The sequence below is a fragment of the Sus scrofa genome, chromosome 13 (assembly GCF_000003025.6).
Source record: "Sus scrofa isolate TJ Tabasco breed Duroc chromosome 13, Sscrofa11.1, whole genome shotgun sequence".
NCBI classification, from domain to species: domain Eukaryota; kingdom Metazoa; phylum Chordata; class Mammalia; order Artiodactyla; family Suidae; genus Sus; species Sus scrofa.
Window position 1 is genome coordinate 48,934,979 of NC_010455.5, and position 13,042 is coordinate 48,948,020.

The window sequence follows — 13,042 nt, forward strand, 5'->3', positions numbered from 1 at the left end:
GACCTCAGGTAGAGGATTTTTTTCCCCAAGGGTCTCTCTGCCACAATATTCTAGCACTTTGGTATAAATCTGTGCAGAATTGGCAATACTAACATCTAAGAATGCTCACCACAAATAAAAGTCCAAACCACAAATTACTTAAAATAGCGCTGAATGACAAGAGAAAATCTCATATGGAATTTAATGTCTGCTTGAGTCCTTTGTCTTGCCACAAAATGTCCAACCACTTTACCCACATATTGTGAATACATGGAGCAAATGAGTAATTACTTTCCAGAATACTGAAATCTTAATGATGGTACCCTACATTACAGAAGGAATTGGCCAATGTTCTCTGCTTGCTACACTAGCATTTTTCTCAGCAATCAATGACTGGCGTAATAATCAATAGTAAAGCAACTTCATTCTTAGCTTTCTCCTGGGTTTATAAATATATTTTAATTAATTTATTAGTCATTTTAGCTCCTCCATTACTCACTGGCAAGAGTACTGTAACCAACATATTCAGAATGAATGGGAAAATGCTATCAAATTGACTTCCTAAATGAAGAGTTTCAAATAAAAAATTCTTCGTCAAGATCAATAAGCCAGTAAATCAAAATAGGTCCAAGCTGATCTTTGCCCCTTACAAAGACTACAGTTACAAGCTACTTGAGAGAGAGCATAATTAATGAATATGTATGCAAAGCTCCGAAGGCAGTCCCAGCTAAATGCCTACAAAGTCAGATTTTCAAAGGCTGTAGTATGATACACATGCCAAGTACAGAAATGAGTTCACCATTTGCGGACCATCTTGAGAGAATTTTCAAGCTAACCCAGGATTTAAAGATGGTAACTATGGGAAAACAGCGTTATCTATAGGTAGGGAAAAAAGGTATAAGGTGTATCTACAATGGCTCCTTGCCAACTGTTCTCTCTTAGAGAAAATTAAACAATATAATTAAGTCAATGTATATATATGTCCAAGTGCTCTGAGAAATTAAAAACCCTAGATAAATCGGAAGTAAGAAAGGTAACTTTAGGAGTGAAGAAAGATATCCAAATCTGAATTGCCACTTCCACTCCTAAACATTTTCTGGAGAGGGTGATGGTGGAGGGGGACATAGCATTTTAAGGAGGTACATGGACTCTGTTAGACACACAACTGTTATAACTGGTCAATATTTTTAAATGGTTCCAAATACACAAAGTGCTTTACTGCCTTATAATCTCAGTTTATAATGTTATTATATCATTTGAAAGTTTTCCCTTGAACTTGACCATTTAATGTAAAATTCTGGCATCAAAAACACCTGGGTATGAAATACAATTGTCACACTTCCTGAACGGGGAGCCATCGTCTCTCTTAAGCTCATTGGCCTTGTGGAACAAATAGGAACCAGATTACTTTCTACTGTATTGTGTTGTTGGAAGGAGAAATGCATGCAAGGCACTTAGCCTCACTGACAGCTGGCACTCACTGGTTATTACTACTACCCCTGCCATCCTCTATACATACAGTGATTTCTTAGGACTTCACAGTGTTGCAGCACAGAATACAGGACTCTCTTCTCATCCTGTCACTGAAAAGGACCTGTACTTTGTCCCACTCCCTTATAATCCTAGTTCTCTATCTGAAGTAAAGTAAACTAATGGAGTTTATGTATATACAGGATAAAAATGATTTTCAATAAAAAATTCTCTCTTTTGGAGTTCTCTGGTGGCCTAGTAGTTAAAAACTTAGTGTTGTCACTGCTGTGGCTTGGGTTCAGTACCTGGTCCAGGACTTTTGCCTCGGGCACAGCCATATATGTACACACACACACACACACACACACACACACACATACATATAAATATGTGTATAAATATAAAATGTATATATATGTGTGTGTGTCACATTCTAAATATTTCAGAGTTTTCCCATAGGAAGGATTTTAATGGTTGGTGTTTCAGGCTTTATAGACAACAATGAAGTAGATTTTGCCTAAAGGATAATGAAAGAGATGCCTTTGATGATCCCTGAATCATACCACACCTTTGCATAGGCCAGGGTAGCTACAGATGGGTATACTGCAGCTCCAAGTGAGACTCTAAGTCAGGGGGGGCAGAGTATAGCCCTTAGACCAGCTCATGGCCTATTTTTGTAAATAAGGTTTTACTGGAATTCAGCCACAACCATTTTTTTACCTATCTCTAAGTTGCTGGCCCAAAACAACAGCAGAGATCAATGCCCGCAACAGAGACTACATGGCCCCCAAATATTTACTACCTGGCCTTTTACAGAAAAAGGTTGCCAATCTCTGCTAAGCCACAGTTCTCATCACACTTGCTTCCTGTTTTTACAACTGATCATAGTCACAGGTATCACACTTGTGTTTAAACTTAGACAAGTACATTCTACTAGCATGAAAACAATAAAGTATAACAAAATAACCAAAACTTGTAGCTTGCAAGGAAGTAGTAGATTAATCCTTACATGCTGATTGACTCATATGTTAATTTGCCCCATTAGACCCCCCCAAGTACACTTTCAGAACTGGTGGGTTATAAATGGATTGCCTATGTCAACAGTAGGGCAATAAAATAAACTTGCTTGCTTAGACCTTGGCTTTTTCATTTAATAAAACAATAACCTATGGCAAAATGTATTCTTGGATGTGCTGAGCTAGGTTCAAACATAAAGGTTTTCAATGTCACATTGATGAAACCTCAATTCTACAGAAAATTCAACTTGAACAAAGGCCATTCTGTGTATAAAGTGGGTGAAAAAAACACACCTATTAATATTTATAAAACAATTTTCACCATCAAAAGCACATTGTTACATGCTTGATAGATTATACAAATGAATTTTCCTTCTGAACAAATATCAAAGAATGCTGCGGTACTTATATTCATAGGGTGTTTTTGTTCTTTTGCTTAATGGTGTGAGATCCTGTGAGCTGCTAATTCAACAACCTCACTGAAGAATGTAACTGGCAGTTAGAGGCCTCTGACCTTAAAGTTTTAACAGAAGAATATGCCACAGAATTAAACAAAAGAAAAATGCATTTCAGAAGGGAGAGCCACACATAAAAGAAACATAAAAACAGCAGGAAATAAGACTGTCATAATTAGTTTGAAAAATAATCTGTCTTCAAGCAATGTACTGAATTTGATTTTCGATAAATAACCATAACATGCTACTGAAATGTACTTTGCCAAGATGGCCTTAAAATGCTGATTCTTTCAAATTAATCCTGCTTTCTGTTAAATGTTGATGTTCCAAGAGTTGTATTCTTTTGAAAACTTTTCTTTAGTTGCTGTGAAAGAGAAAATAGATACTAGGCGTGAGGGAACTTCGGGGGGCGGGGGGAGGTAGAGAACTGAGAATGTTCTTGAAAATAGTCTTATGTATAAAGAGAGAAACACCCACCAACAACATGGGCGCTTGCTAACACAAAGCAACAGGGTGGTTATTTAGGGAAATTAATCTGAAGAAAGAAAGGAATTTGATGTGCCAGTTAACTTTGGATCACCCAGCCTTAATTTTCATGAAATCTTGGTCAGATAGTCACTGTTTTAATTCCCTTAGCTCAGTGAATGGATTTGGCTTCCAAATGGCAAAAACACAATAGAGCAGGAATTCTTAATTTCCGGGGTACTGACATATTGGGTGAAATCACTTTCTGATGAGGGGGTCAATGCTATGCACTGTATGATGTTTAGCGCCATCCCCAGACTCTACCCACTAGAGTGCAAGTAAAATCCTGCACCAAAAGTTGTGACAAGCAAAAGCAGATGTTAACTAGATTCACTGTGGTGATCATTTTGCTACTTAGACACAGACCTAGATATAGCTTAAATTACTGTGTTATATACCTGAAACTAATGGCTTAATGTTATATGTTAATTACATCTTAGTTAAAAAAAAAAAAAAATGCGTAGTAGAGATTCTGCTGTGGTACAATGGGATGTGTGGTGTCCTGGGAATCCGGGAACAATGTTTGATCTCCAGCCCGGAACAGTGGATTAGAGATCCATATCTGGGGTTGATACAGCTGTGACTTAAATAGAAACTGTGGTTCAGATCTGACCCCTAGACCAAGAACTCCATATGCTAGGGGCTGGCACAAAAAAAGGGGGGGGGCATTGCCAAACAGTTCCTAGGAGACAAAATGCCCATCCTCTCCACTGGGAAACACTGTTTTAAAGACACTGAAGAAAGGATTCTGTGTGCAGGCCGATCTGGTTGAAAGCAGAATGAAATAAAATTGGACATAAAATCTCATAGTGGCTTACAAATAAATAAATGAATAAAAACACAGGGAAATGATTTTTAAAAAGCAAATCTTGCACTGCAATTGGAAAAGCAAGGAAATCAGTTCATTTCTATTTAATTAATAGCTTACTGTCATTTCAATAAATGTTAAGTCATTCTCTTGTCAGTAGCATGGTTTGAAATTATTTTCTCCCATTCCCCAGCTTGTATTTTTTGTTTTGGTTTGGTTTTTTGTTTGTTTGCTTGTTTTTTCATGGTTTCCTTTGCTATGCAAAACTTGTAAGTTTGATTAGGTCCCATTTGTTTCTTTTTGTCTTTATTTCTATTGCCTTAGGAGACTGACCTAAGAAAACATTTGTACGGCTGATGTCAGAGAATGTCTTGCCTTCGTTCTCTTCTAAGACTTTAATGGTGTCTTAAGTCTTAAAGCCATTTTGAGTTTATTTTTGTGTGTAATGTGAGGATGTGTTTTACTTTGACTGATTTACATGCAGCTGTCCAGTTTTCCCAATACCACGTGCTGAGGAGACTTTTCCCATTTTATATTCTTGCTTCCTTTGCTAAAGATTAATTGACTACAGGTGTCTGGGTTTATTTCTAAGCTCTGGGTTTATTTTTAGGCTCTCTATTCTGTTTCATTAATCCTTATGTTTGTTTCTGTAACAATGCCACAGTTTTAATTACTGTAGTTTTATAATATTGTTTGAAATCTGGGAGAGTTATGCCTCCTGTTTTGTTTTTTTCCTCATGATTGCCTTGAGAATTCAGGTTCTTTTATGGTTCCATATATATTTTTGGATTATTTGTTCTAATTTTGTGAAAAATGTCATGGGAAATTTGTTAGGGATTGCATTAGAACTGTAGATTGCTTTGGGTTGTATGGCCATTTTAACAATATTATTTCTTCCAATACAGGAGCATAGGTTATCTTTCCATGTCTTTGAACCCTCTTAAGTTTCCTTTATTAATGTTGTATAGTTCTCAGCATATAAATCTTTCACCTCTGTGGTCAGGCTGAATCCTAGGGATCTTATTTTTGGGGGTGTGATTTTAAAAGGTATTTTTTATATCCCTTTTTATTGCTAGAATGCAGAAATGCAACCAATTTCTGAATGTTAATCTTGTACCTGCTACTTTGTTGAATTTATTTTCAGATCAAGTAGTTTTCACTTGGAGTCCTTCCAGTTTTCAATATATAGAACTGTATATAGTGACGTTACCTCTTCTCTTCTGATTTTGGATACATTTTATTTCTTTTGTTTGTCTGATTGCTGTGTATAGGAATTTCAATACCATGTTGAATAAAAGTGATGAGAGTGGGCATCTTTGTTTGTTTCAGATTTTAGTGAGAAAGCTTTCAGCTTTTCTTCATAATATGTAAACAACTTGTACAACTCAATAACAAAAATCAAACAATGCAATTTAAAAAATGGACAGAAGATGTAAACAGATATTTCTCCAAAGACATATAGGTGGCCAAAAGACATATGAAAAGATGCTCACTATTGCTAATTATTTGAGAAATGCAAATCAAAACTAAAATGAGGTACCACCTCTCGCCAGGCAAAATGGCTATTGTTAATAAGTCAACAAATAACAAATGCTGAAGAGGATGTGGAGAAAAAGGAACCCTCCTACAATGTTGGGGAATGTAAACCGGAAAAATCACTATGGATAACCGTATGGAGGTTCCTAAGAAAAATAAAAATAGAACTACAATGTGACCCAGCAATCCTACTCCTGGGTACATATTTAGACAAAACTGTAATTCAAAAAGACATATGAACCCCTATGTTCTATTCACAATAGTCAAGTCATGGAAACAATACCAATGTCCATCGACAAATTAATGGATTAAGAAGATGTGGTACATATATACAATGGAATACTACTCAGCCATAAAAAAGAACAAAATAATGACATTTGTAGCAACATGGATGCAACTAAAGATTCTCATACTAAATGAAGTAAGTAGAAAGAGAAAGACAAATACCTTATGATATTACTTCTATGTGGAATCTAAAATATGGCACAAATGAACCTATCTACAAAACATAAACAGGCTTACAGACAATGAGAACAGAGTTATGGTTGAAAGGTGGGAGTGGGGAGGAAGTGGGATGGACAGGGAATTTGTGGTTAGTAGATGTAAACTATTACAATTACAATGGATAAACAATGAGATCCTACTGTATAACACAGGGAAATATATCCAATCTTTTGTAACAGAACATGATGGAAGATAATATGAGAAAAAAATGTATAAATATATGACTGGGTCACTTTGCAGAAATTGATACAACACTATAAATCAACTATAATTTAAAAAAATAAATAAATAAAAAGAAAAAAAAACTTAGGTCATTCTTGTTGACATATTTTGACTCAATGTCCCTTTTCTATTGAGGAACTGCCTTTTCTCACACCATAAGATTTCAGCTCAGTGAATGGTCTATATATGGACATGTGACCCAAGCAAGGACAATAACCACTATTTGAAAGGACTATTATGGTTACTGGAGAAGTATGGTCAGAACTGGGAGCCATTTTTGCTCATAGATCCAGAGGTGTTGGCTGACAAAAATGATGAGTTAGAGGCAAGCAGGGCTGAACAACCAGAGAATCTTGGATTCCCTTCAGACCTTAAGGAAGCCCATTCCTTAAACCTCCCTGTAATACAAATAAAATAAGTACTCCTCTCTCTAGGGAGCTTTTTAACAAAAACTAGGTTGAAGTAGTTTCCTATCACTAACAACCATTATAATCATAACTAAACCATATTAGTCAGTAGTGCCAACTTATATTGTTTGAATCAGACTATTAATTAGATTGAAAAAAAATAGTTCTTGGGGTGCACTTCCTGCTCTGCACCAAAAATTCCCCATGGGTGTCCTAGCAGCATAGATGTTACCAAGGCCAATGCTATTCATTCAACCAAGTGTCATCTATTTTGTAAATATATGACCAGTGACTTGGATTTTTTAAAAATGTTCCTCATCAAGTAAGAGAAGGCTGAAGAAATTCTTTTATAAAGAAGCTGTGCAATGAATAAGTTAAAGAAGAAATTCTTTTATAAAGAAGCTGTGCAATGAATAAGTTTAAAGTAAAAACTTTTAAAGTAAAAAGTTTTGTGTAATGCCAAGCTTTTTAAACTTCTGAATTAAAAGAGTAATTGTTAAAATGAAGTTTTAATGAGAAAGGTAATATGTTTTTCTATTACTGATCTAAATAGAAAAATTTCAATATTCTGATTATAAATATTAATATTATCAATACTGCTAAGATAGAAATGACTGCTTTTATAGCTCCTAAATAAAAACTGCTTTAGGGGACTGTGACAATGATGAAGATCAATTTGTACATTTGGTCATTAATAAATGTTTCCTAACTGGGTTTAATTTGACTACTGATCATTAGAGTTATAAACCAACACACTCATTTAATTGTGATTATAACTCTATATTTGAAATGTTATGGCACAATTAACAAATTAATAGCTAAAGATAATTTTGCTCTTAAAAATATCACATAAGACGTTTCAATTAATTGTGTTTTATGATGACTGTATTTTATGATGATTCCTTTTAAAACCTCACTTATTTTCCTTTCTCTTAATAATTAAAAAGAAAACTTCATATTTCTTGAGGCTTTACAAACACTCCCTAAGGAAATGTTCTCGTACCCCTGTTTCCTGCTATGTTTCTTTGGTTAATATGAAATAACCAGGTTGCTTGTGCATATTGGTTTGAAAAGCAATATATGACATTTAAGAACTTATATTGAATCTTCTCTCCCAGATTTAATAATCAGCCACTCAATGAAGCATGAATTTTGATTGATATTCTCAAACTGGAGACTACTTGTAGATCACTCTGATGAAAGCAAATTGAGAACTTAAGTATAGAAAAAGGAGAAAAGAAGGCTGGTCACCATAAGTTAGTCTTGCACACTAGAATCAACATGCACACCATACTCTGAGACACAAGGGTTTGAAAACCAGCTCCAATAACTAGCTGTCCATCAGGGAGTGACATTCATTTTTCAGTCTTCTATAAAATGGGGGAAAGAATTCCTAACTCTGCAGGGTTATGATAAATGATAAACAAAGAAAACACACAAAAGTGTATCACAATGCCCGATATATGAGTTCAAGAAACAATTTTCTTCCCCTCTCTATAAAATACTGATTATTTTACAGCCAAATGCAGCTCTTTAAATATTTAAGAATAAAGGTAGTTCATTTAAAAGATCATTCACAGAATTTATCTGGTGCCCACTTGTGTACGTCATTAAATCTATTAATTTCAACAGCTTTCTAAACATGAGCTCTTTGCTTATCCTAATCTGAAATCTTTAAAAACAAACAAATGAAACAAAAAATAGACAAAAATATAAAATCTATACCTTTCCTGGACTACTTTTATACTATGTGAGAAGAACAATTATATTTTATAAATGTTGGGGACTAGCCTATTCTGTATTTGACACTGGATGCTTACACAAAACACCAGTCACTTCATTTTGGCAAGTGCTCTGTAAAATAGGTATTACTTTTACCACTGTTTTGGATTTAAGCAAACAAAAAACCTGCTAAACCAAGCAACAGGAAAGAGTTAGATGGTGGGCACTAGGGGCTTCATCATGATGATGTAACTTCAGCAGGAGACATGAAGTGAAATTATATGCAGATTTAGGCAAAAAGCTTCAAACAGTTTCAGTTCCATAGAAACAGGTGCATTCATTTCACCCAAGCACTGTGGTTCCTGTTTCCACCTAAAACCCTGCCACTGTAGCAGCAGTGAGGGGCCTGAAAACCAGGGGGCGATGGTGGATGGATGTTTCAAAATAAAATAAGTAACTTCCTGGGAGGCTTGGCATTTGGCTATAAACAAATTCAAGTGCTGAAATGTTCAACTGCATCATGGGAGCATTTGAAACTATGGCAGAAATTAAATCACTGAAAGAAATTAATGCAAAGCTGCTGCTACAGTTTTTTGTACAATTTATAGCTTGCATAAACAATTACATTCATTTGTTTTCTTTTCTCTCTTTTTTTTTTACCTTGTCCTTCTGGAGTTTCACCAAAGGGATTCACTTCCACCTGAGTAGCATCGATTTTCAGGAAGAGATTATAAAGCTTCTTAATTTGATCTGCAGCCTAAATGTGATCAAATGAAATAAAATTACAAGAAAGCAGTAAAAAAAAAAAACTTATTTTGCTACATTAATGAAACCTTAAAAATAGCAAGTTATGTCTTTATTTTTAGAGTTTTCTGACAGGAAAAACAGAAAAGTAGAATTATTTTAATTTCTACTGCTATTCATTAGAAGGAATTGCTCAAGTTTCCTCCAGACACCAGAAAAGACTATTAACAAGAAAACAAAATATTTTCAGTACAGCCTAAAAACAGTGTTAATCTTTCTGAAAATTATCATGTCCCTATTAGCTGAGCTATACTGCAGTACAAGATACAACCATTAATACAAACAAGCTCCATTTAAGTAAAAGGTAAACATGATTTCGAGAGTTTATAATGACTAGGTTTTTCTTATTATGCTAGAATAAAGCTGTTACTGTATTTATCAATCCAAACCTATAATCTGTGAAACAATTACTGAGTGTCTAATGGAAATTGTTAAAAACAGGAAGATGTAAGTTCTGAAAAGTACACTTATTGAACAACACAGTTCAAACTGAAAACAGTTTGTCCCAAAGGCATAAACCACAAAGAGCAAGAATACCCAATTGCTTCCCTGGTGTTGTACCCTTGGCTTCATTTTTCTCACCCTGCTTGAAATTCACTCACTCATTCATTCATTTCAACCAACATTTATTAATTGCTCATGTCACAGCAGGCTGGCTTTGTGTAAGCTGGAGCTAGGGAAAGACATCATGAATGAGGCGTGATACCACACTGGAAAGCTTGCACCTGCAGTGAACACAGCCTGTGATGCAGCACAGCAAGACTGCAGAGTACAATCAAGGCTGAATGTTGGGTTTAAGTCTCATTCTTGTCTCCATCTTATTTCCCAGCCATGGTTTTCTCATCGCCTCAGTTTTGTTCGTTGTTCCTGTCCTGCATTATCTGCCCTCAGATTTGTTTCTGGCTTTTTCCCATCTCTACTCTCGTTTATCTGGGAACTGACACTTGTAGGCTATGCTTCCAAGGCTCCTGGGCCAGCTGGCTTCCAACTCAGTTCAGCCAATGGGAAGCAACACTGGGAGAGGAGGTGAGAGGAAGGCGAAAAAAGCAGTATTTCCAACCCTCTCTTTTTGCCTGTGGCAGAATCTCCTTCTGGACTTTCTGACCAGGGTCCCAACTTCTCTCATTTCAAGATCCTGTAACACCACCACCTTACTTTGTTCCTGGAGCACACAGATAGCAACAATTTCCTGTTGTTTATCTCTGCATTGTTTCTCTATCTACTCTGAAATTTCTCAGCTCTCACAGTACCTACAAAACGAATTACCTTGAATAAAGTCTCACTGTGGGAAGTACTGAGAGTGACTTCTTTGTTTAGGTATAGACTGAGGAATTCCTGGAGATGTAGTCATTCATGTAATCTCTATTTTATGTATATGTGTAAATTTCCTTAAATCCTAATTTGAAAGCCAGTGGGCATAAACAAACATAAATAATGACTATGAATGAATATTTTTAATACTAGTTTTTTCTGGCTAGATAATACATGCACATGATACAAAATCCCCAAGGCACACAATGATCTCTCTCAGAACCTTCACTAGACTCCCTAGCCACACAGTCACATGTTTGATTCCTGGCCTCGCTCAGTGGGTTAAGGGTCTGGCATTGCTGTGAACTGTGGTGTAAGGTCACAGAGGTGGCTCAGGTCCTGCATTGCTTTGGCTGTGGTGTAGGCTAACAGCTACAGCTCTGATTCGACCCCTTGCCTGGGAAGAGACACACACACACAAAGAATATTCACGTTGTTATACAACCAAGCTCCAGAACCTTTCATCATGAAAACTGAAACTCCATACCCATTAAACAACTCCCCATTCTTCCCTCCCCCAACCCCTCCCAGTCTACCTCCCATCATTGAATTTGATGACTCTGGATACTTCATATAAATGATATGGTACATATTTGCCTTTTAGTGACTGGCTATTTTCACTTAGTATAATGTCCTTAAGGCTTATCCATGTTGCAGCATGGGTCAGGATTACCCACTTTCTCAAAGCTGAACAACCTTCCATTATATTACCACATTGTTTTTTTACCCATTCAGTTGTCTATCAACACCTGGGTTGCCTCAAATCTTCTTTAAACTTATATTAACCTAACTTGTCATGAATCTGAATTTTCTCATGTTACTGTCATTGTAATTATATATTAACACAGCACCAGGTGGGTGGAGGCATTCATTATTACGACTATTTATTATTGTGCAAAGGCAGACTATAAACATTTTTTAAAGCATGACTAGGTCTGTGCTATAAGATCTACAAGGAATATATGTTATAAAATCTGTGTCATGAGATCTACAAGGGAGAACCAGCCTGCCTTGGAGACAGAACATGCCTTATTCCAGAGGCTATACACCAAATGATAGTAAAGGTATCCAGGCAAACATGTCAGGCTGCCCAGGTATAAAAACAGCAAATGGCAGAGTCTGTGGCAAGCGGAGTTTGGCTCCCCTGATTTCTAAATGCATTCAAATTTGAAAAACAGATTAAATACAAGCCAGAGAAAACATTCTGCTCGTTAATGTGCAGTCACCAGTTTGCTATTACCACCTATTTCCTCAAATAGTAGCCATGCTATACAGAATATTTGTTTTCTTTTTTTGCCAGAATTAATTTTGCGTTAACATTGTTCACTAAGCAGTTAAAAAAACTGAATGCCTAAATTCAAATATCCTTGGAGCCACATGCAGTTATGACAAATTTACCAATGTCTTCAAAAATGTTTCAACAGTTTAAAAATTTTTGAAAAATTTCTCATGCACTCCAGAAACTAATGTTATCCACATTCATATGTGTTCTTTTTTTTTTTTAGGTTTTATTTTTTTCTATTGTAGTTGATTTATGTTGTTCTGTCAATTGCTGCTGTATAGCAAAGTAACCCAGTTATTTACATACACACACACACACACATACATATATATGTTCTTTTTCTCACATTATCCTCCATCATGTCCCATCACAAGTGACTATAGTTCCTTATGCTATATAGCAGGATCTCATTGCTTATCCACTCCAAATGCAATAGTTTGCATCTAGTAATTTCAAACTCCCAGTGATGTTCTTAAAGCTAACCAGAAATATAAACCACACCCAGAAGAGTTAATGAGTCTGTATAAACTTGGCTTATTGGATATTTTCATAGGCTTAAATCCTAGAGGCACATGCTGACAATTCATGGTGCCTATTTTTTTAGAAAAAAATAGTATGGATGATAATTAAGACATACTTGAGGAACCTGTGGATTTTAATCATATTCAGTTGTCCCAGGGCTTGAGTCTTTTCAGCCAATTCTTGCTGAAATGTATTTTATACTTGGTATAAAACATACACTTGGTAGGTTTTTATACAAGGTGGTATTTATTGTTGGCTAAATCTAGTATTATTACACCACATTATAGAGACAACAGGCATGAGTCACAGGAAAGATATTAATAATTTTATAAGAGAGTCATTTTATATGTTGTTCATCCACAAGTGAGGCACCTCCAAAGGCCTAAACCACATCCTAGATGAAAATGAAGTAACTTTCAAAGTCACATTGAATCTAGGGGCCTCTAAGATATCACTTCTCTATCAAAGGATCACTAATA

General features: G+C 35.7%; 1 protein-coding gene across 2 annotated transcripts in view; it reads right to left on the bottom strand.

Moving 5' to 3' along the window:
* The window catches only part of SUCLG2 (succinate-CoA ligase GDP-forming beta subunit), a 439,671-nt gene that overhangs the window by 284,128 nt on the left and 142,501 nt on the right, over window positions 1–13,042 (bottom strand). For both annotated transcript variants that reach the window (XM_021070828.1, XM_003132309.6), the window contains exon 7: window positions 9,305–9,401. In XM_021070828.1, the coding sequence (XP_020926487.1) occupies window positions 9,305–9,401 (97 nt within the window). The remainder of the gene's footprint in view (window positions 1–9,304; window positions 9,402–13,042) is intronic.